This window comes from Hypomesus nipponensis, chromosome 8 (genome assembly GCF_054491055.1).
Source record: "Hypomesus nipponensis isolate SF chromosome 8, ASM5449105v1, whole genome shotgun sequence".
Lineage (NCBI taxonomy): Eukaryota > Metazoa > Chordata > Actinopteri > Osmeriformes > Osmeridae > Hypomesus > Hypomesus nipponensis.
The window spans coordinates 11295740-11318491 of record NC_140368.1 but is presented as its reverse complement, the minus strand read 5'-3'; the positions used below and the strand labels follow the sequence as shown (position 1 = coordinate 11318491).

Below are 22752 nucleotides of genomic sequence, written 5' to 3'. Positions count from 1 at the left end.
CAAACTGTGACAGTTAAAGTTTGGACAGTGTCTGGATTGAGAAAATCATTCCTATGAGGCAAAGTCTGGGGGTCTTCCTTTTGGATGCTCAAGCATTTGATGCTCAAGCAAACAACGCAAACCGCAGCTTTTTAATGATTGAAATGGTATCTTGAACTATGTTGGGCCCCATTCTTTTAACATAGCCAACTCATTTTTCCTGTGAGGACAGTTCTTCCACTCGGTCGGGTTTGACGTGAATGCGTTTCTAGAATGCAATGGGAGATCAAATATACAGGGTTCCTCAACCTTGCTCGGTTAGCCTCAAAACTGAAGATTTTAGGACTGGCACGTTGACTTATGAAATCTGAGGTCTTCGCGCCGACCACAGTTCAGCAACACATGGCCGTGTTACCAGGCAGAATTACGAGATGGAAAAACGTTCCCCTGGAGGCTCGCATTCCTTTTAATTAAGGTCAATCATGTTTTGGAATAAACTGCAGATGTAATAAAAGAATGCTTTCCAAGTAATGACAGAATGCAAGAGAATATGAACTACAATAGGAAATGCTTGGAAAACCAAGGTATTCAAGGCTTTATTTATAACGTACAATTTCTTCTTAAAAAGAACCGTATAACAGGTGACTGGTTTATAATGAGAGATATGGCAATAAATACAGAGGATGGAAGGGGGGTGGGGCGCTACAAGAACAGGAGGCAGGTCTTGACATGTCTAGTCCTATACAAATAGGCCTAAGCAGAATCCTGTCAACTCGTTTGGTCATCTACTTCATACAAATAGGCATTAGAATTAACTCAAAAGGGAAAATAATCTGGTGTCAGTGATTCAAAACCTTCTAAAAAATATATTTTAAAAAAGGCTGGTGAGATGAGAGTAATTGGTCCACACACTTTGCCCACGTTCTGCATTTATAAAAATACGTTTTGTTTTTTGGATAGGATAGGAAATTTAAACGATAGTGAACCTTTAAGACTTCATTTAAAATTTGATACATTGTTGGGTAAAAATACATAAGTGGGGTTGTAGCATTGAGTAGATGCTACAAAGTTGATCAAAAATGAATCTCTACTTCACAGTGTACCATACTTCAAAAACACTTAAAACAGTAGATTTAAAAAAAGGAATGTTCTCAAACAAAAACCAAGATCATTCTCCAACATTATCTCACCCTTCTATGATTAACTACAACCCATGAAACCATTGGCGCTCAAATCGAAGAGTTAGGGAGGTGAAGGAGCAATGCAACATTTCTCTTTTTACGCATCAATAAAACAAAAAAAAAACAAAAAAAGCTAGCGAGGATAGCAAAAGACTTGCTCTGTTGTTTTTCCAGATAAAAATAAAACAAGTTAATACTGCTCCGACTAGCGGTTAAGTAGCAAATCGGCCCTGGCACTAGTAGTCGATGCCTTGGTCGTTGTAATGGGTGCTGTAGTCGTCCTGGTAACTGCCTTGGTACTCCTCTTCCTGGATCTCGGCCTGATAGTCACTGTCGCTGATCTCGGAGCCGTTGGGGCCCGTGCCCTGGCTACCGTTGGCGTGGATGATGGGCTCTGTCGGGGTGGCACAGTACTTGGGGTCGTACACCTGGCGGCCCAGGCCGTACACGCTCATGCCCTTCTGGGACGCCACCTTGTTGGTGCCCATCTGGAGGGAGATGGTGGAGTTATCCACCGACTGCCCGGCCGCCTTCTGGTCGAAGATGTCCCGACGGGTGCCAGGGGCTGACATGCCAGCCTGGAGGATGGAGGGCAGGAGGGAAGGAGGGAGGGATGGAAGAAAGGAGGGTGGGAGGGAGAGAAGGATGATGGGAAGGAGGGAGGGAGAGGACGAGAGCTTACATTTAGAGGTCTTGTGAGGAACAGAGACACAACGTGTCACGTGCCCCAGCATCAGTCAAGTTTAAACTGTAGAAAAAACGTGACCAAGATTTTTAAATTTCTTACTAGGAACATCACAACAAACGCAAACAAAAACAGCTCCAAACGTTGCTTGTTTTCCCAACTTAATTCTAGAAGCCGTTTAATCTGGATATCAAACAGGACACTGCCTCTACACGACTGTTGACCTCATCAGTGTTTAGTCTACCTGGCTAGCTCCTTTGTTGGTTCCCATTTGAAGACTGATGGTGGTCTGGTCATAGGGCTTGTCTGTCTGGGTCTTTGGGTCGTAAAGATGTCTCCTAGTCCCATAAGCAGTCATACCAGCCTGGCTTGCACACTTGTTGGTCCCCATCTGAATGAAAACACAGCCATTACCACAAGTCCCTCCTACAGGAGCGTTTTTTTTTTTATACGATGATGGTGACTGCTGGGAACATCGTTGTTACGCATTACCTGTAGTCCAATCACACACTGGCCAGCTTTAATCTTATCGTCATCAAAGTGCCGCATCTGCTTGTCTGCGTATTTCACCCCAATGTCGATCTTTGAGTCCATGCCTTTGGTCTTGCCCTGTGAAGTGGGAGAAAACTTGTAACATTCTTAACGGAGAACCATTACAACCACCCATAGCAGGGAGATTTTTTTTAATTCACCGTTTCATCCAAAGACTACAAGTACCAGAAGCATTGAAACGTGAGGCGGCCTACTCACCATGCTGGCCAGGGCGAGCAGTGTGGTCTGGACTTGAGTCATGTTCCCACTTTCAAACAGGTCATTAGCCTCAAATATGTCATTTGGCTTCAGGCCAAAGGCCAGGATAGCTTTGATGAAATTCCCTAGATTTTCCAGCTGGAAGAAAAAGAGAGGTGGGGATTGGAGTCAGTCCACCAGGAAGTCCAAACGTAATGCAATAAAAGGCAGTGTTGTTGGTGATAGAGAGCTACATGAATAACCCTACTTATTCTCATGGCTCAACAGGCTGCAGCAGGAAATGAATGAGGAGGCGAAAGCCTGATTTGGAGTTCTTTGTGCTTTCTATTCAGATGGTTAATATAGCCCCGGAAGGGTGTGAACACCTCCTCTTGGGTTGGTGTCAAAGATCCGTTTTACCTTGTGCCAATTCAGCTGTGACTGGTTGATCTTCCTTATTGACCCGGGCTGCAGTTTGTTAATCAGCCTACGAGAGAGAGAGAGAGTGTGTGATCAAGTACACTGCACCACAAATGAATGCATGCCATTTTTTAATGATCCAACCTTTTTTTACATCTGAACCCTGTAAAATAAACAAATACACACACGTATATAAACACACACACACACAATTTTTCCCCTTCTCTTTTTGTCACCTTAATTTTCCTCATAACAGGCAGAGACAGGAATAACTATCATGTTCAAAGTCTTCATCAGCATTTACAGCACACTTACAGAGCTCAGCATGTAGTGTGCCCGTACACACACACACACACACACACCTCTGCAATATCAAGGTCAGTCTCCTGGGAACACAGACACACACACACTTACTCGCACAGAATGACTCCGTCCTTCAGGCCCTTCTGGAAGCTGTCTCCGATAGCCATCCCCGTCACCTCTTCTATCCAGAACCTCAGCTCCTCCTCCTTCTGCATGTCATACTTCTGAGCGATCTGAGAACATACCAGAACATCTGTCAAACTCCACCCGAAACCAGAGGTGTAGGTTTGCTTTCAAATGTGCTTAACAGCTTATTTATTTTTTAATAAACTGAGGATGCGGCCATTAAATATCATTAATATTTAGTATAAAAAGTATATAAAGTGTGTGTGTGTGTGGGGGGGGGGGGGATTTGCCACATTTCCATTGTTGTGAGTCTCCTTTGATCTGCATTGGCAGCATAGTTTAACTTTGTATCCTCAGGTGGTTTCCAACCAGTTATACAAGGTAGGCCTCAGCTGTCAGTAACAGGGTCGCAATCACCTCGTAATTCGTGGATCGAAATGTGAGGTAAAACAAAGAGTCGGAAAGATCAAAACGTTGACTGTCTTGAACAGACTGACGGCTCTGCCTTTGGATATCTTCAATGTCCCGCTGGTTGCACACTCTGTGACTCCTGTGATGAGAATTGGCCACAGCGATCCGATAACAAACTTCTGGCCCTTTGGTGCATCACCCTTCATATTCCCACATAGCTTTGAATTAGTCTACCGTGTGAGATAGTCACAGGGACGACTGGTGTTCCTCGGGGAACGCACTCCAACAGGGGACAGACTCAAAAACTCTTCAGCGATGAAACAACGACAGCAGTCAAACACAACCACGCAGAGCAAGCAGGCGTGGCCTTTGAACTTTACATCTTCTACCCCTACTAAGTAAAGGCTTGAGATGACTTGTCTTTGTAGAGATCACTATGCTGTGGGACTCTAGTTTACTGATCATAAACTAGACGGAAGAGACCCAGACATTACAGTAGCAGTTCGCCAGAAAGGCTCTACTGCCCGAAGCGGGATCATCTTTTCCTAGAACGCATAAACCAGCAGAGTACAGTACAGTTCCAGTTCTCAGTGATACAGTTGCTAAACAGATCTATTTCTGTCTGGCTAACGACAACAAGGGGCAGCCTATGTCTTCAGGGTCAGTGATGTACTGCAGATGTGATACTCCCCACCTCATGGAGACGCCAAGTAGGAGCAGGTGTGAATATGAAGCCGTCTGAGCATCATGTTAGATTGTATCCACATTCTTTAGCCTTTTCATGACCTGCAAGATCCTTGGTCAAATACAGGTCAGACACCTTTAAATCACAGCCCAATCCTGTCAACAGGCTTCCGTTTCTACGGTGACCTGGTTGTAGACAGCACGGCCTTGGAAATGTTGGAGGAAGTAAGAAGTATCTTATTGTGTCATATTATTTATGTGATAGTCTTAAAACAAAACGCCTGCCATGCGTTGTAAATGAGAAAGGAGTCTTAATACACACTGCAACATCGATTGCTCTAGGCCTACACAAAAAGACAACATCCTCCGCATGGACACCAAATGGTCTTGCACAATATTACAAATCTTTTCTTTCCTCCCCTATGCTTGTCAGAGGATGTTGTATATCTCACGTGTGACTGGCGATTAAGCAGCTGTGGACGGCCATGAGCTCATCCACTGTAAACAGCACTGCAGAACAGGCCAAGCAGTGTAAACACGGTGTCTTTCACAACCATCACAGACACCCGTTCTCATCCACAGCGGAACAAACTCAACTCTAATGCCTACTCTGTCAGGAAGGGAAGATCCCAAACATCTGGCCTCTAACTCTTGTCACTACAGTCCACTCTGTTTGGCTGTTTCATAACCCTGTCAAATGTGGCCTAGTTTCTCAGTCAATATATGAGCCTCGTAGCATTTAGTATTGTACTGACCGGGTGACTAGGCCCACTCATAAAGAAACACACATGGGTAATGACAGCGCTTCAGAGCCTCAATGTGAGACTAAAAGCTCAAGGCCCATAAAGATGTAGTCTACTACTATTCCCTTTTCAGCGAAGAAGGGCTTGTCTTAGTTTAAAGGGACTCAATCACACACCCCCACACTAAAGCCTGTCAGCTGGAATGTAAAGGCAGTCACCAGTAAAAGGGTCCTCTGAGGGACTATGTCCATTTCTCTCTGTGCAATTTGAGGTCAGGATCCATGTGGGCTTTCACAGACAAAAGGACAAATCTTCAAAACAGCCTGCATCTTGTAAAAAAAGGGAAAACACATGGTGTTTGGGTTCCAAATTATGACTCAGCGTAAGTTCTGAGCGAAGTTCTGAGTGAACTTCTTCATGCGTAGCGGCAAGCTTGAAAAGCACTATCATTTAGGAATTAATCAGAGGACTCTTCTGCAGCTACTGCAAGAGACTTTCAGCTGAGAGAAACCACCCCTGCAGAAAATCTTCGGCTGATTAGAGAGGAGAGATTTCGCTCGCTCTCCTCACCTCTCCCGGCAGTTATTCAGGGAAGACTGCCAAGTGCTGTCCCGGAAAGGGATCTAGTTCTCCTCCTCTCGGTGAAGTTGTTAAAGTGAGCTTCAGGAGGAAAAATCTGGAAAGCAATGGATAAGTAAACCCCAGCGGAATTAAACCCCAGACAATCCCCTCCCCAGAACAAACTGAAACACATCTGGACAAAAGGCGTTTGAGAGAACAAGGCCTTAAGTGTAACTACAATCGAAGCTAAACTACACAACTGTCCTGAGGCACATTTTCAAATCAATACCACATGAAGAATGCAGTATCCTTTCAAGTTTCCCCATAAATAAAAAAATAAAAAATAAAATGGTATTTGCACTATCAGTTAGGTTGGCCAGACAATGTCCCTGAAGCAACCTCTTAAAACTGGATCAACATATTAAACTGTGACTGTTGGACCATTAGCTGGATGAACCATTAGCTCAATCATACACATGACCAGGTATTGAACCAAACCTTAACAAATATTCCAGCTGGTACTTATTAATATTTAACTACCCATTAGTCTTGAAAATGCTTAACAAACCACAATGTGAATAAAGTGACCAATGGTAAAGGCTAATGCATATTTAACGAGGAATATCGAGTTATATCTTATCTCGAGTAAGATTTGGCATTAAAACAAAACAGTTTGAAAAAGGAGGCCGAAATGAAGATCCCTCTACGAAATTTAAATGATCAACCCAATTAGACACACTGTAATAAAAGGATGAAAACAACCTTTCCTGTTCATCCAAACCTGGCAAACCGTGGCATTAGAATGACGACGCGCTGTGGCGTAACCGGGGGAAAATACCCACAGTCAGGACATTGCAGAGTTACATTACAACCCTCCCCACCCCTCGTCCATGAGAGCATGGCAGTAAAAACAACAGCATAATCTCCAATTCAGATACCTGTGGTTATGGCTATGACCACTTCTTGGTCTACCCCTTTTCTGGTCGACCTAGAGTCCACCAGGGGCCTGTTCCATAAAGTGAGTTTACCGAACAAACCATGCTCATGTGAGTTACTTTCCCTGACACAAGCCTGTCTTATTTGATAAATATACTTTAAGGAACAGGCCTCAGCACTAGGACATGTCCTGCTTTCCATCAACAAGAGAATCACAGGACTGGAAAGGAGATATGATCAGGCCCAGTCACCACCAGCAGAGTATCAGAAGCTATCTGCAAAACAGCTACTAACTTTTCAGCAGGGAAATGTCCTCATTTAAGCATAGAAAGGACCATATCAACTGAACACATTTCTTTTATTTGTTTTAATGATACAAAAGGTTGGACAAGATTAATTAAACAAGGCAACAAATGAGTAGTTTGGTTGAAAACCACCAGGACTAAATGTTGGTTTGGGTTAGGCCTGGTTGGACCGCAAAACCCCAAATGACATTTTATATCCCTTTATCTGGGTCCATGGAACTCAGCTTATAAATATGTAATCTATTATTTACTACACAATTCATATCTCAAAAAAGGGATATCATTAGGTAGCTCCATGTCTTTCTGAAAGTGACTTGAGTCCATTTTATAATGAGACAGGTTCAAAGCAATTTGGGAGAAAATTGAATTTGAAACAAGGTTTGAAATACAAAAATATAATTCCAGTTAGTAATTATTTGGGCTATATCAATTACAGGTGCTTGTGATTGACTAATACTTGTGGATTTCATTAAATATTCCATCCAATGCTAAAGCAAGAAATAATTCATATGAGCAGTCAGTTTGAGAGTATTTGAATATAGTCATTGCATTCTGAATCAACATAACTTTCAGGCCGAACAAGACACTAGATCCAGCTACGTATCTAGCAATACTAGAAGAGGAAACAAACCTACTTAAATGAATGAGTCAAGTACATGACCCGTACTGTCCTGATGAAAAGATATGTTTGAAGGCTCAGGGGGAAACCTGTGTTTGGTGTAAACATCAGAGAAGTTACGGACAAGGAAATGCATCAGTCAAACATTTAGCAACACCAACGTGAGACTGGCACCCAAGAATCCAATCTGACTGGAATGTCTGTTTCACACACACATCTACAGGTGTAAACATTCTGCCGTTCCTTGGATTCCAATGCAACCAACTTCACCTTGGCCAAAATGGACAAATAGATCATGTTCGGAAAGAGTCAAGAGTGCAGATGACTGACAGTTGCTGGTCATCTTAAAGTGGTTAACAAGTATCTACATCTGAAATGAAGCTGCTTTCCATTACTCTTGTCAGAAACCACTGAATTTATAATCACCAGGCTGCCAATACAGCCTGTGGCTTGGCAATCATTCTGGAAAATAGCTGAGAGCACACAAACATTGGAAGCAGAGCTAATATTTGAATTTTTCATATATTTTTGTGGCTCAGTGCAGAACAAGCATATCCATCTGACCTCGCTATGGCATATTACCTCACAGAGGCCTTCTCGTACTAAAACCGTGAGGAAAATACTCAAGTAAACGAGAACCTTTCAAACAGGACTGGAACAGCAACAAGAACAGGAGATATGACCCATTTACTTCACAGCTTGAATCACTGACTGGACCTGAGAGCAAACCATCAGTTCTCTGAGGACAGACTGGGTTTCCCAACTGCAGACAAAAAGGCGAAATGGCTACATTTGAACTTTCCAAGACTCGATACGTCTGGACAAGAGGAAAAAAATGGTCTGATATCTCGTGAAGGAGACCTGGTATGGATGGAAAGCAGGGAGAAAAGGAGGGTATGCTCCAGGTGTCAGGGAAACACAGACCTCTGGGGGTGGAGAGGGACTGGCAACTTGGAACAGCATGGTGAAAATGTCACACATTAAATAAACCTACAACCTGTCGTAACTTCAGTTTCCTGCATATCAAATAAGTTTAATTGAGAAATAAGTTCAGAGACTTATTGTCACAGGAGTCCTGTAGTTAAAAGTGCCAAACGAAATGTTAAATGTTTAAAAATGCCTATACTATTTTAAAAGATCCATCCAAACACCTTTAATTGATGACAAGTAGGCTTATGTTTTTCATTTGACCAATTTGTTTATAAATTCTAAGTGAGACTGGGCATTGTAAACAACAACAACAACAAACTGTAAACAAGACATGACGTCAATGGTTAATTAAGAGTAAGACGCCATGCGGTCACTAGTCATAGACCATTTAAAATTATCCTGGCAGCAAACTTTTTTCAAATGGGCAGCAATGATCTCATGATTTTCCATCGAAGGGGAGTCCGTTTAGAGCCGATGATAACCTTATCACGTTGTCGCCCCAAACCCACCCAGAAATATGTTTGTCTTTTGCTTTGAACCACATCCACGTTTTTTTCAAGAACGTCTGTACAGTTTTGTTGCATACAGGCATTTACTTTTTAAACATGATGCTTGCTGTTGATTCGACGCAAGCTTCTCCTCAATAAAGCCAAAATCTAAAAGTGGGGGACAAGCGTCCTCAAGCGGGCTCCTCCCAGCTGTACGAACAATGGGTTGGACTTCGCTTTCATTTCATCCAGTTTTTCTTTCTCTTCAGAATATTATAGAATACAATAATCTCAAACTCTATGAACATAACAATTCTGCGTCGTTTATTTTACTTTGAATAGCGGGTTTCATTGCCGTTCTCAACCTATCGGCTACAAAAAAGTCTCCGGACTGAACTGCAGCCTACAAATTGTGTTTTAAGGAGTGTAGCCTATAGTTTATCAGGCGAAAGTGAGAATAATAGTAAAAACAACATCTGTGTCTCCAAGTTTAGAAAAGAAAAACTTTCGGAGTGGGCAATTTAACGAAACATCAGAAGTCTTTCAAGAAAATGCCAAGAGAGAAACCTGGACAGAATCACATCTGATGTGACACCGAATTGCCCCTATACTTCGCCTTGTACCGTCTTAACTAATTTGCAACATTAAACCAAACAAAAATCAAACTGCTCTCACAACAATGAACTTGATTGCTGCTCGCAATTAATTTGGATGTGATTGATAAGTGTACATTATACATGTAAAAACAACACATTGTTAAACAATGGGCTAGTATACTCACTTTACTTTTCACCTCAGCCGATAATCCGTAGGCAGGTCCTTTATTGAATTGAGTCATTTTGCGTTTTCAAATTAAAACCAGTCAATCCCAATGAAGCTACAGTGTAGCAAAAATAAATCCTGAGTAAGATTCTTTCAGACAAGTCTTCTGTATGGTTCCTTTTCAGACAGTCCAAATGGGAGTACAAATCCGTGCTTGTGTGTGAGAGAAGGTAGAGAGGGCAGTGCCGATACAAGCTCGGAAACTTCTCGCTTCACTTCCCAATTTTTGTGCAGAAAAAAAAAATGTTGCAAGACGATTGAACCAATCAGAAGCGCCGGTTTCACATTCCCTGTCTCCATTCTCCCTTTATGCCTAAATCTGGACTCAAGTTAAATAAATTATTACAACACCAATTTGGTATTCAATTCATTATATTTAAGAGTAAAAAATTGCAGACAGGTTGAACTCCTGTTTATGAGTCTGAATGAATCAGAACTGGGCCATGCGCCAAGTATTTTATAGGTGTAATAAGTCGGTCCGTGAATATGGTGCACACACTAAGGTGCAGTCCGCAGTGGTGTCTATTGTCTCCTTGGCCTCCAATCCCAGGTCAAGGTGGAGGGAGGGAAAGCACAATCAACAACAGAGAATTGACTTTGTTAGCGGTCCCTTCTTCTAATGTATAGGCCTACCCCACAGTGAATTGCAGCTATAGTGCCCATTGTGAGTCTGAGATTGTTTTTAGATGCAGTTTATCGTTGGCTTCAAAAGTTTAAAACTAGCCTCAGGTCATGCCGTTTCCAGGTGCAATTACTCACTCATTGTCAGCTTGTTCAGATCAGTCAGCAAGGATAGCATGATTAATATTCGTGGGTGTGTACGTTTGTATGTGCGTCATGGGAGCGCTTTACGAGCCCTCGTCAAGGTGTTGTCTGTCTTCTACAATTTAATGTGATGATCATCACTTCATACAGCACTGAAACTTGCTGATCAAATTTCTGACTGCAAATATAGACACGAGCAGCTACCTTCCTCTAAAACATTGTCTCGGGCTCCTTGTTTCATTCCTTCCGACTTCATACCTCACGGTTGCCAATAACAACACACACGTGGACAAAGGTGTTGGTACCCCTCGGTCAATGAAAGAAACTTACAAAAGTAATAAATAATTATATTAATGTTAACCAATGATAGTTAAACATTGCTTTTCAACCATGCTTCAACGGAATTATAAAAAAATATAAATAAAACTCATGGAACAGGCCTAGACAAATGATGTACCACTAACTTAATATTTTGTTGCACAACCTTTTGAGGCAATCACTGCAATCAGACGTTTCCTGTAACTGTCAGTGAGACTTCTGCACCTCTGAGCAGGTATTTTTGACCACTCATGATCAAACTGCTCCGGTTGTATCCGGTTTGAAGGGTGTCTTTTCCAGATGGCATGTTTCAGCTCTTTCCAAAGATGCTCAATAGGATTGAGGTCAGGGCTCATAGAAGGCCACTTTAGTCCAATGTTTTCCTCTTAGCCATTCTTGGGTGCTTTTAGCTGTGCGTTTAGGGTCATTGTCCTGTTGCAAGACCCATGACCTGTGACTGAGACCAAGCTTTCTGACACTGGCCAGCACATTTCTCTCTAGAATCCCTTGATAGTCTTCAGATTTCATTGTACCCTGCACAGATTCAAGACACCCTGTGTCAGATGCAGCCCCAGAACATAAGAGCCTCCTCCATGTTTCACAGTAGGGACAGTTCTTTTCTTGACATATTTAATTTTTCCTTCTGTGAACATAAAGCTGATGTGGCAAAAAGTTCAATTTTTGCCACATCTGTCCATAGGACATTCTCCCAGAAGCTTTGTGGCTTGTCAACATGTAGTTTGGCATATTCCAGTCTAGCTTTTTTATGATTCGTTTAACAATGGTGTCCTCCTTGGTCGTCTCCCATGTAGTCCACTTTGGCTCAAACAACGACGGATGGTGCGATCTGACACTGATGTTCCTTGAGCATGAAGTTCACCTTGGATCTCTTTAGAAGTCTTTCTGGGCTCTTTTGTTACCATTCGGATTATCCGTCTCCTTGATTTTTCATCAATTTTCCTCCCGCGGCCACGTCCAGGGAGGTTGGCTACAGTCCCATGGATCTTACATTTCTGAATAATATGTGCAACTGTGGTCACAGGAACATCTCGCTGCTTGGAGATGGTCTTATAGCCTTTACCTTTATCATGCTAGTCTATAATTGTCTTTCTAATCTCCTGAGACAACTCTTTCCTTTGCTTCCTCTGGTCCATGTTGAGTGTGGTGCAGACCATGTCACCAGACAACACAGTGACTACCTGGAGCCCTATATATAGGCCCACTGACTGATTACAAGATTGTAGACACCTGTGATGCTAATTAGTGGACACACCTTGAATTAACACGTCCCTTTGGTCACATTATTTTCAGTCTTTTCTAGGGGTACCATCTTTTTTGTCTAGGCCTGTTGCATGAGTTTATTTCTTTAAATATAAGACAAGAACTTCAGTATAAATAGCTTAGCTTAAATGTCAGCATAAAACAAAAAGTTGATTTTTATTTTTGTATTCTCTTTCTGTTCCCTCTTCTAATGCCGTCAAACAAAACCATCATTATCTCAGTGCTGTTCCTGTTGAGCGAACCCCGTCCAGCAACAGGAAAGCCTCCACAATGCAAAGACACACACACACAAGGCACAACACTGCACCCCAGCCCCGAACACAATCACACAATCTGTTTACAAAAGAGTACACAAACGACTGAGAAGGAACGTCTCAAAGGGGGGGGGGGGGGGGCACTGATATTGATATTAACATTCAGGGAGGCATTGTGTACTACGAACGTGCCGGTACATTTCAGAGGAATTACCCCGTTACGACTTTGATACATCGGGATTTCACCAGACCGAGGCCAACCGACTTCACGTAAGCACACAAAAATGCTTTTAATTTGCACTTTCTGCCACAAGAGACAGAGAGGGGGGTTATTAGGGGCAGTTGTACAAGTACTTGTCAAGCAGAGTGGGTGGGATGAAAAGTTATGTTTCCATGACATTGAAGAACATCGCTTTTTCGCATTCTACAGAAGGTTTAATTAAATGTACAATAAAACCTTTCATGGTGTGAAGCATGCCGCTGATTGAGTGGTGAGAGGATGTGAGGTGATCTTGTGCCATCTTGCCTCCTTGTCATCGCGGCGTTCTTCTCTGACAATGGCGGTTGTCAGGTTTGAAAGAAAGCGTGACAGTTGAGCTCACCCCTCCTGTTGTTCCTGTCACAATCATGTTGGATTCTTCTCCAGGGTTCTATTAAAAAAACAAAGTCTAGGGTAATCTCTCTGTCCATTCTAGTCGATGCTTCTTCAACACCTCAATGAGATTCCTTGTATTCCTTCTCTTTATACTTCTGGGGATTAACAGCATGATGTTATGCGTTCTAAACATACTAGACCAAACCTCAACCTTACAGCGCTGACAGATAACTTGTCTTTTGATTTCATTTTTTTCATGTGTGTAGAAAAACACAAAACGTTCATCTTTCAAGCATTATAAAAAAATACTGTCGGTCACAAAGTTTCAGTCTTTGGTTGACAGACAGCTTAAACTATCCGTCCCAGGTAGATGGCTTTGGGGTATTTGTCCTTCAAGGTCGACCACTGCACGAAGAAGTAATCTGAGAGATGGTAGAGGATCTTTCCAGAAAGCGACAGGGTCTCTACTCTGCAGATGCTCTCGACGTACACAATCACAACCTTCTTCAATCCCACAGTTCCTAGCAGAAGTCCCGCCAGGCAAAGGGGGACACAGGTACCGGGACCGTTGCACAGCACCTGAAAAAATAGACACACACACACACACAGATGAGTACATACACAGACAGCAGCCTGATACTATAAGTTAAAAACACAAAAACACACACACATAAAAAAAAACAGCAAGTTGGCCCTCCAGTCTCTCTCAGAGAAATGGAATGTGCTGAACTCTACTGGCCCTGACAGCAGTGTGGCGTCAGGGAGGAGACCAGAGAGAACTCCACACAGAGAGGGAATGAGAGGCAGAAATGCCCCAGCAGAGCTCTGGGCAAGATAGAGAGACAAGAAGGAAAGGTGAACGTACAGACCACAGACAGAGAAAGGGAGGGCTGTGGAGGGGAAAGCAGAAGGCTACATGCCTCGCAGGCTGCAGGAGAGTTGGGGAGTAGGGTTCTAAGCAGACAGCCAGTCTGCAGTGGGGAGGCTGGGCCTGAGGGTCTGGAGAACACATCACGGAGAACCCTGAGCACAGACAGTCTGGGCATGTACACCCAGTCCGTCTCCACAAACCATAGCATGTGCACCTGGAAAAGTACCCCAGTTCATCAGGCAACAGTGTACAGTATGGTGTTTCTAGCATTACACACAAGCATTAAAGACTTATTCAAATGTCTGTACCGCGAATAAGGCGTAACGCAACACTTTCCGAAATCATTAATAACAGAAGGATGGACTATGTCAGCCACAAGACAGACTAGGTATTTGTGAGGCATGGAAACCACATAACAGTACAAACTGTACATTCAAGAAGGGGGCAGGCTAGGCATTGAATCTGTGCTGGCGTGGTAGCTGACATCCCCTTCAACCAAGGGGGAAAAGCTGATTCCAGTGCAAAATGTTGTGGCTTTAAGCCAGTGGATCCAGAAGTGTTTGCTCTCGACTGGCTCTCAACTGTCATCGCGCAGGTGCAAATGTGAGGCTTTGGAGTGCCAGCACAAAGTGAATCACTGAAAATACACAGCACAATCCCTCCACTGTGCCCCGAACAATATTACACACTATCTGACAGTTTAACTCTGGCTGACAAGAAACCAGTTGACGATGTATGCAAATGAATTGAAGGTACAATTTAGCTATAAGTGATTTTGGAGCTAAACTGTTACCCCCAAAAAATCTCTGCTCTTCTGAGTGTGTACGTCATTGGAAATTATAACCTAAAGGCCAATTTGAAGAGAAAATCAGTCAGCTTGACCATAAATGGCACCAAACTTATAATTCTCCCCTCCCAAAAGAGAAGGCTTTCCTCTAAAGCCATTCTTTTGTAGCCCTGTATTCACAAACCTGTCGAGAACATTCCTGGCATGCTTTTCACTGGCCTGCAGTGTGCAGGGCAGCATTTCCAGTAAATACCCACTGACTAACCCTCTGGATTCTTCTATTTACTGTGTGTTAACTACGCTTGAATCAGCCCGCCAGCTCTGCTGATGCCTGGAATGCCCGGACAACCACAAGCACTAATGTGACACACACACACACCTCATTCGACCAATCGAATCAAGTGATTATCTATTATAATGATATGTATTACATCACAGTAATATGATCATTCCGACATAATGAGATCCCCCACAAAAGATTCAAAGGTTATTGTGATCACCCTGCACACCTGTGCCTTAACTAAACATTCAGGAAAAAAAAAATCAAACATACAGTCATAATGTCATACAGAACTCAACACACTTAGATACAGTCCACTGAGCGCAATCAGCCAGCCAAACGACTGTTTGTCTGCCTGTCATCAGCCTGTCACCCCCTGACACACCGAGGCAGGTGAGATGAGTCACCGTCGAGACGAGACTGCAGGTGTTGGGTTAGGAAAATCACGCAGACATCCACTAAAACTCGGCCATGCCTGGACATGTGATCACACAACAGATATCACGTCTGTCGGCTGTCTCACAGTCTGACGTAGGTGACAATCTGACTAACCTCACCAGACCGGGTCCCAGGAGGGGACACACAGATGTCACACGTTTGGGTTGAAGATAGGATGGGATGTAGAATACTGTGGGCCTAGCTCTGGGAGACTACACTTCCCAAGTTCAACACTGTCAGTCTGTTGTACACTCTGAATGACAGTTGAAGAGCTATAAAAGGGAAAACTAAACCTCATTAAATGCCTGATCAATTCATCAAGACAGGTTTTTCGTGTGTTGACTATTTCTCTCTCTTCGACTGAGCAGTAGGCCGGTGTCACTCTCTCTCTCTCACCCATCCTCACTCACCCTCACTTACTCTCTCCCACTCACTCTCTTACTCTGACATACAAAGCAGTATGCAGCTCTGTCTCTCTCTGTCTCTCTCTCTGTCTCTCTCTCTGTCACACACACACACACACGGAGCAGTAGGCCAGTGTCTCTCTGGAGGATCGAGGGTTTGCACAGCTGCTTGACGTAAACGTCTGTGGATGCAACTTTTCTATTATTATTATTTTTGACAATGGGAGACGTTTGGGGAGGATTGGGCGGGGTGTGGATACCGTGGAGATGTCACTAAGGCTCTGTTGAAACAGATGCTGGATAGGCCTATGGTGTCCCTGACCAAATTCAAGAAACCGTCATTTGTTTTGGGAGGTAAAACATGTACCGTGTCGAAAATATGGCGCCCGCCTCGCTGCTTCTTCACTCGCATACTCGTAGGTCAGTTAGACGACCAGTAAAGCCTCCGTAAACAAACATGTCGCGCCTCCAACAAACACAGCTTGACCTGTTGAGTGACTGCAATGTCGTCGGGGCCCCAAGCTAGATATGACCCAACAGAGGGACTTATATGGACATAAGGTTGCCTGTCTCTTTGGGCTGATCTTGACACGTTTGCCTAACGATCCAACCCGCGGCCCGTTGAACACTCACCTGTCTGTGACTTCCGCGACAGAGACATGAAAGGGGGAGAAAGCGGGATCGTATTCCTGGATGGAATCTCCCTCAGCACAACCCTACAGGCTCCTCATCCCTCCAGCTTCCTTATAAGGTCAGGCTGGAACATATGGTGCCCCGCCACAGGAACGCTAGCGGAGAAGAAACTTGGAGGAGCAACGCTGGCTTTAGGGTACACGTATGGATCGAGCATTCATATGGCTCGAGACATTGAGTGCCTCGACCAGCATTTGATGAACAATCTCACCTTCGCTAAACTCCATCGTGCACTTTTTTTGTTTGTTTTCGTTTTGAGATGTATTTGGATCGTGTATTGGATCATTTTTAAGCAAAATGTGACAGGAAAGGCAGGGAGAGAGGGAGAGAGAGACAGAGAGGGGAAAATGTGCAGCAAAGGGCCATGTCTGGATTTAAACCCAGGCCGCTGCCGTAAGGCCTGGGTACAATACATTTTACACGCACTTATCCAGTGAGCTACCAGACACACACTTATCCCGTGAGCTACCGGATAATCGCCTTTTTGCAAAAACGCCCCATCATCTGAAGAAGTGAAGTTTGACTGAGATAAGACTCACAGGTAGAGCTATGACCAACCAAGCAAGATTGGAAAAACATTTTATATCACGCATATATCCGTCAATTTGTATACTGTAGACTACAGAGCAGCAATGGTAAGGCAAGAAATGTGTGGAATGCATTACGTAGCAACGTTCAGAAGTGTAAGAAAAGGCCCAAACTATGCGCCCTGACCCCAGACATTCATCCCACTTGAAACCCTCCTACTGTGGGGACACTCTCAACATGTTGGATTGTGCTGACACATCTGGCAGCGAGTGACAGCGTGTGTGCGTGATCTCACAAATGCCCTTTTATGGCTAACATACGCTTGTGAACCCCTAAACCCCCCCCCCCCCTTCCTCTCTCTTCATTTCCTCCCCAGCCCGCTTCACTCCCCCATACTGAATCCCCCCCCCCACACACACACACACTTACTTTCCTGTGATTCCCACTAGGAATGTGCGCCGTCTCCATTACGGCAGCCCCCTGTTGCTGCTAGTACAACAAGGGAGACATGCTTGAGTTTGGTCCAAACAAACGTGCGTCGTCAGAATGCAAGCTCCAAAATGCTGACGAGTCGGTTGGACACCCTGGGACTGAAAACTGACAAAATCACGCTTTTCAGGTTGTTTTTAAAGGCCCTGTTAGAACTTCCACCGCCTCGCTCTTCTGTCGTGGTAAATCAACAACAGGCAGGAGACAAAACAAGCTATGTAGGATAAGAAAACGGAATCTAGCATTCCTGAGATGCAGACATTAAGTTGGAGGGGGATGTTAGAGGTAGGCCCAACGCTTTCGGGTGACAGTTTGTTAGTGAACAAGTTTAAAACTTAGATAATGAATTCCATTGAGAAAGGAAGCTCGAGTTAAAATACTGACTGTGCAGATAAAAAAAATAAAAATAATAATTGACTGAATCCATGATGGAAATGTTGAATTCTATCTAGTAAACCCCCCTTCCCCTTTATCCCCCCTCCCAACATATGACAGTACAATGGAACATTCTAGGAGGAAAAAGGGAGTTACATAATGGAAAAGAGAATGGGCGGTGACAAAGGAAGAGATTAAGGAGAGAGAGGATGGAAGACACACATCACGTCACAGTCCAATCCCACAGAAATGATGTCTCAATCTCTCAGGAGTTCTGCAACGGCTGGCCGTAGTCAGTCTGCTTGCACAGTCACACTCCGCCCCCTCCTCTCCCTACCTCCCTCCCTGTTGTTCCATGAGACAGACAAGGGGAAACCTGATTCTGTCTCACCCTCCCTCTCTCCCTCCCTCGCTCCCTTCCCCCCTCCCTCCCTCCCTCCCTCACCCCCTCCTTCCCTCCCGGGTGCCGAGTCACTGAGCAGGCTGAGTAACCAGTCAGGTTCTGCCACATCCTGTGAACAAGAGCCTTCTGCCTGCCCCTCTCCCTTCCACAACAGAGGGAAGGGAAGACAGGGGGAGAGCAGAGGAAAAGAGGGAGGAGGAATGGAGGAAGAGAGAGAAAAGAGGGGGCGTGAGAGAGGGAAGGGGGGTTGTCCAGCTATGTATATATTCTCGCAGAGAGTGAACTCAGTGGCTCTCAAAGGGAAATATCCTGCTTAATGAGTAATTAAAAATGATTAGGCCAAAAACCTATAATAGCTCCCAGTCCAACGAGACGTAGGAATTACACCATGCCTCCTCATGAGATCATTTGGAAAACATTTGGAAGCTCTCGTAAAAGATATCTCCATCAGTGTCTCTGGTAACTGCAGTGCCTCTCAGCCTTTCACAAGTCCTACACCAACAGTGATTTCAGGTCTTTCACTGTAGGAAGACACGTGAGAGCGAGTCTTTTGATCTTGGAATGCCCTGGAAACTTTGACAACGTGTTTTTGGAAGGTTAAATCAAAATTGGATTTGAAAAGAAGGGGTTGGCGTGAGACAGTCATGCATAAAGCCTTGATTTAATCTCTCTTCATCCTTGCTGAAACAATGCCAACTCGATCGAAACAGGATACTTATTGTTAAAGTTTCTTTGGAGCAGTAATTGCATTCTAAAAATTATCCAATACCAATGAGACACGTGATTGTGATGCACTTAAGGGAAATGGAACGGGTATAATCCTGTTGTGAATGTGACACAAGATTACAACATGAACCCTATTTTATAGAAAATTGTAAGGGCTGACAAAATATTTGTAGTGTCAACAAGAAGGCCTGCAACCCAGGGAAACACTTGGGAGTTACGTGACTTGGTTTCCTCCTTAAAAAGCTCACAGTAGCCATAAATCATAACAAGAGAGTCCCTGATGACTTTTAGAACATGGGAAGGATCTCGCACGCCAGCCTGGAGCGATTCTTGACAAGTGAGTGTCAACATATTGAGGAAAACATTTGTGATTGATTGATTGAAATAAATTAACAAAAAAACATTCTGATTTCAGACAGGAATGCGAACCTACCATGTCAGGCCTGAGTTGGAACATGAGAGGGATGGAAAAGCGGATGGCATTCAAAGTGCTGGCCACTGAGGAACTCCATGACTGCCGCACCTCGCGACTCCGAGGGATCCGGTGAACCGTAAACTGGGGAATGAAAAGGACACCAAGTTGTCTGGTTAACACCCTACAAATGGTGGCAATAATACACTCATAACTGGAAATACATGAAAAGTGTTTCTTTTGACTTTATAATGCTCACTGTGGAACACTGGCAGTGCTGTTGGAGCACCACTCAATCACCTCCATTCAGGACAGTCGTATTCCTTTACTGTATTCATATTGCATTGTTTGCACAACTCAGTTTGTACTGTTTAGTACTAGGTACATCTCACAGTACTTGATATACCTCTCCCTATAGGACTTCAGCATTTATTGATATAGCCTACCAACAGTCATGTGTGCAGTTTGGTGGTTTTTCACTGGTTCACTCTATTCACATGCTATTCATTGTTAGCAGTATTACCGAGTCTCCCTGTATGTCACCTGGGTTATTGTTTTGTACGTATACGTACAGGTCTGTAAATTAACCCAGAGCAGAGTTTTTTGGGCAAACCATGTGGATTCTAGCAACAAGATGTGAATAAACAAGAATATTGCGCCATCTGCTGGAGGCATTTCAAAACGTAGAGAAGATATTACTCTAAAACACCTTGGACTCATGGCCGTTTTCCAAGCTTTCATAGGCATGGATCTTGTCCTCGCTCATCTTGTCGGTGTCTGCAATGACATAGTGTCGCGGGCTGTAACACTGGGAGAGGCTTGCCATCAATCGCAGAATTTCAGTTGTATGCCCACCTGCAACCAAAGGCAAAATGATAGTCGAAGTTTATTGACCTTGCTGGGTATGAAGAGCTTCCCAAATCCGAGAAAAAGTAAGGAACAATAAGTATTAGCATAGTAAAACTATTCATAGAGCTAAGTTTTGATCTCATTGTTCTATTTGTGTTGTCTGCCGTTTCTCGTCACCCAGCATCCGAATGTAAACACAAGCAACTTTTCGGTCTTTTAGAGTCTCAGCTAAGACAGACATATTTCAGTTCCTTTTCTTTGGTATGTTTCCTCACCATCTTGAAACCATTCCCCCCCTCCAATTCTTTCACAGTTATGTCAGTTAAGTAAAATATCAGAAACAAATCATCGTTGGGAACCAACTTGTCTGCTTGTCAAGGAGCCTAACAGTACGGAAGTCAGCTAACTAGCTTGCTAGGTGGTACTCGACATGCAAAAAGACCAATAAAACGGCAGCGCACCTGATCCAGCAACCACCAGCACACAGACTGGGCCTTTTTGTCCAGGTTTACATCTTGAACCGGATCTAATGACAATCATCAGGCGCAAAATAATGAAAATCCCTACACAACAAATACCAAACAGTACGCTTAAAATCGGTACCATGATTACAACTACGGTGGCCTGTAGGAGACAAAAACTATGCGACGCATGAGTTTGGATCTATCTAGCGTAGAATGATACGTAACCAGGTGATGCCAAATTGTAGAAACCGAGGGACATTACATGATTAATGAGTTATTTTTATTTTGCAAACTGAAATTAAACCATCTACAGAGCCGTCTTTTTAATCTCTATCACTGTATTTGTGATTATAGTATGGCCTAGTCTTCTGGCCCAATTATTTGATGAACAACGACAACTGAAGCCACACAAAGCCATGACACCAACTCCCCAAAATAATTATTGTATTTCAAGGTTCAGTTTCAGCTAACAGACTTTATAATCGATTAATGCTCGTGTCTAAATAGGTGCATGTGTACATGTGTGTTAAGGCGTTTGGGCGCGCGTACGTACCGTTTGTGAATTGTGCTTGTGTGAATATCTCTTTAAGAATTTAGCTGTCATTCAGTCCCAGTGCGAGAAAGCGCCTTGCCCTGCGGTAACCTCCTCTCATCACTTCCATAATCGAGCATCAGCGTCGCTACGCGTCCCTCACCACCGCCAACATGCATGTTTTGTGGGGAGGAATTATTTACAGTAAATGCATAAGAAAATCACGGTCACACTAAATTTATAACGTGAGAATAAGACTGCTGTGGTTGAGAACGTTGTCTTCTTAAAAATGAATTCAACATGGCTTTCGACCGAATTGACCATACCTTCGTACCATAAACCAGTTGAGTGCGGAACATAGATCTGAATGAAATACACAAGGTAAGAATATATCAAGGATTTGCATTTTCTGGTCTCATTACGACCCAACCACTATCGTTTTCCTATTTGAAATATAAAGCGACTGCGTCTATTTTTTACATTCAATGCGGCGCGTGCTGGCCTTATATTGATGCGTGTTTTGGTATCTAACATTAAGAATATGTTATGATAACTGTATTGTATAGTGGGTTGAGGGTATAGTAATTTGATGACAAAAGTTGCCATAGTAGAGTAGCCTAATTTACCCGTAGAGGACTTACAGTGAGGATGCTTAAATTCCATCTTGCCCTATAAACAGTTAAATAATAAAACAATATGCAGCCTATATTTATTTGTTTCAAACCAGATATGCATTATAGACACCTGATAACTAGACATTAGACAAACATAGTCATTGTTGGCAGCATTGATAATCAATTCCTCAGTTTCAAAATCATTTTTTAATTATTATTATTCCGAATATATAACTAACCTAAAGTCTTTGGCTGTAAATTTGATAAAGCCGTTTGGGGATGAACAGAACCCCGGGTTCCAAGGTTCCAGTGTTGTCAGCAGTGCCTGTACATGCAGTGTAGGGAATTGTGTATCATATTCTATTTCCAGTCATCATAGCTGTTGAATAATTGATTTATATTCAACCAATGTGGTGACATAGTACATCTGCTATATTAGAAGTTGGGTTTTTCTGATATAGATTTATACAATGAATGGATGTGATTAATGATAATTATAAATTAATTTGAACCTCAGTCCAAAACAGAGGTTTCTTGTTGAGACTGTTGTGGTTACAAATGTTCTAGCTACTATTCATATGTTATTCTATATCTGACCTGTGTGGCCCTTTACCCTTGTCCTCTGGCACCACAGAACCTAAACTTGTCTGTATCTGTGTAGTTGTGTAGTGTAGTTGTCTGTGTTGTTGTGCACGTGTTTACGAACGTGTGTGAAATAAAATCAGTGTTATTTTTTTTTTAAAGCTACTTCA

General features: G+C 43.2%; 2 protein-coding genes across 4 annotated transcripts; both read right to left on the bottom strand.

The window, feature by feature from the left end:
- Positions 1-547: 547 nt before the first annotated feature.
- On the bottom strand, positions 548-10120 carry cnn3a (calponin 3, acidic a). The gene is made up of 7 exons (XM_084703155.1): positions 9882-10120; positions 3409-3530; positions 2995-3061; positions 2596-2733; positions 2338-2454; positions 2090-2236; positions 548-1738 (listed from the first exon to the last, which is right to left on the bottom strand). The coding sequence occupies exons 1-7, from the start codon at positions 9936-9938 to the stop codon at positions 1397-1399; spliced, it is 990 nt and encodes a 329-aa protein (XP_084559281.1). The 5' UTR covers positions 9939-10120; the 3' UTR covers positions 548-1396.
- A 2281-nt stretch (positions 10121-12401) lies between these two features.
- alg14 (ALG14 UDP-N-acetylglucosaminyltransferase subunit) lies at positions 12402-21033 on the bottom strand. 3 transcript variants are annotated; one of them, XM_084703886.1, is made up of 4 exons: positions 20852-21033; positions 20251-20396; positions 19563-19685; positions 12402-13714 (listed from the first exon to the last, which is right to left on the bottom strand). In XM_084703886.1, exons 1-4 carry the CDS (start codon positions 20994-20996, stop codon positions 13484-13486), a joined length of 645 nt encoding a protein of 214 aa, XP_084560012.1. In that variant the 5' UTR covers positions 20997-21033; the 3' UTR covers positions 12402-13483. The 3 variants fall into 3 exon arrangements, with proteins under 3 accessions (XP_084560012.1, XP_084560013.1, XP_084560014.1); XM_084703887.1 differs by having other exon boundaries at positions 20251-20318; XM_084703888.1 differs by lacking the exon at positions 20852-21033 and adding an exon at positions 20666-20779.
- Positions 21034-22752: the final 1719 nt, after the last annotated feature.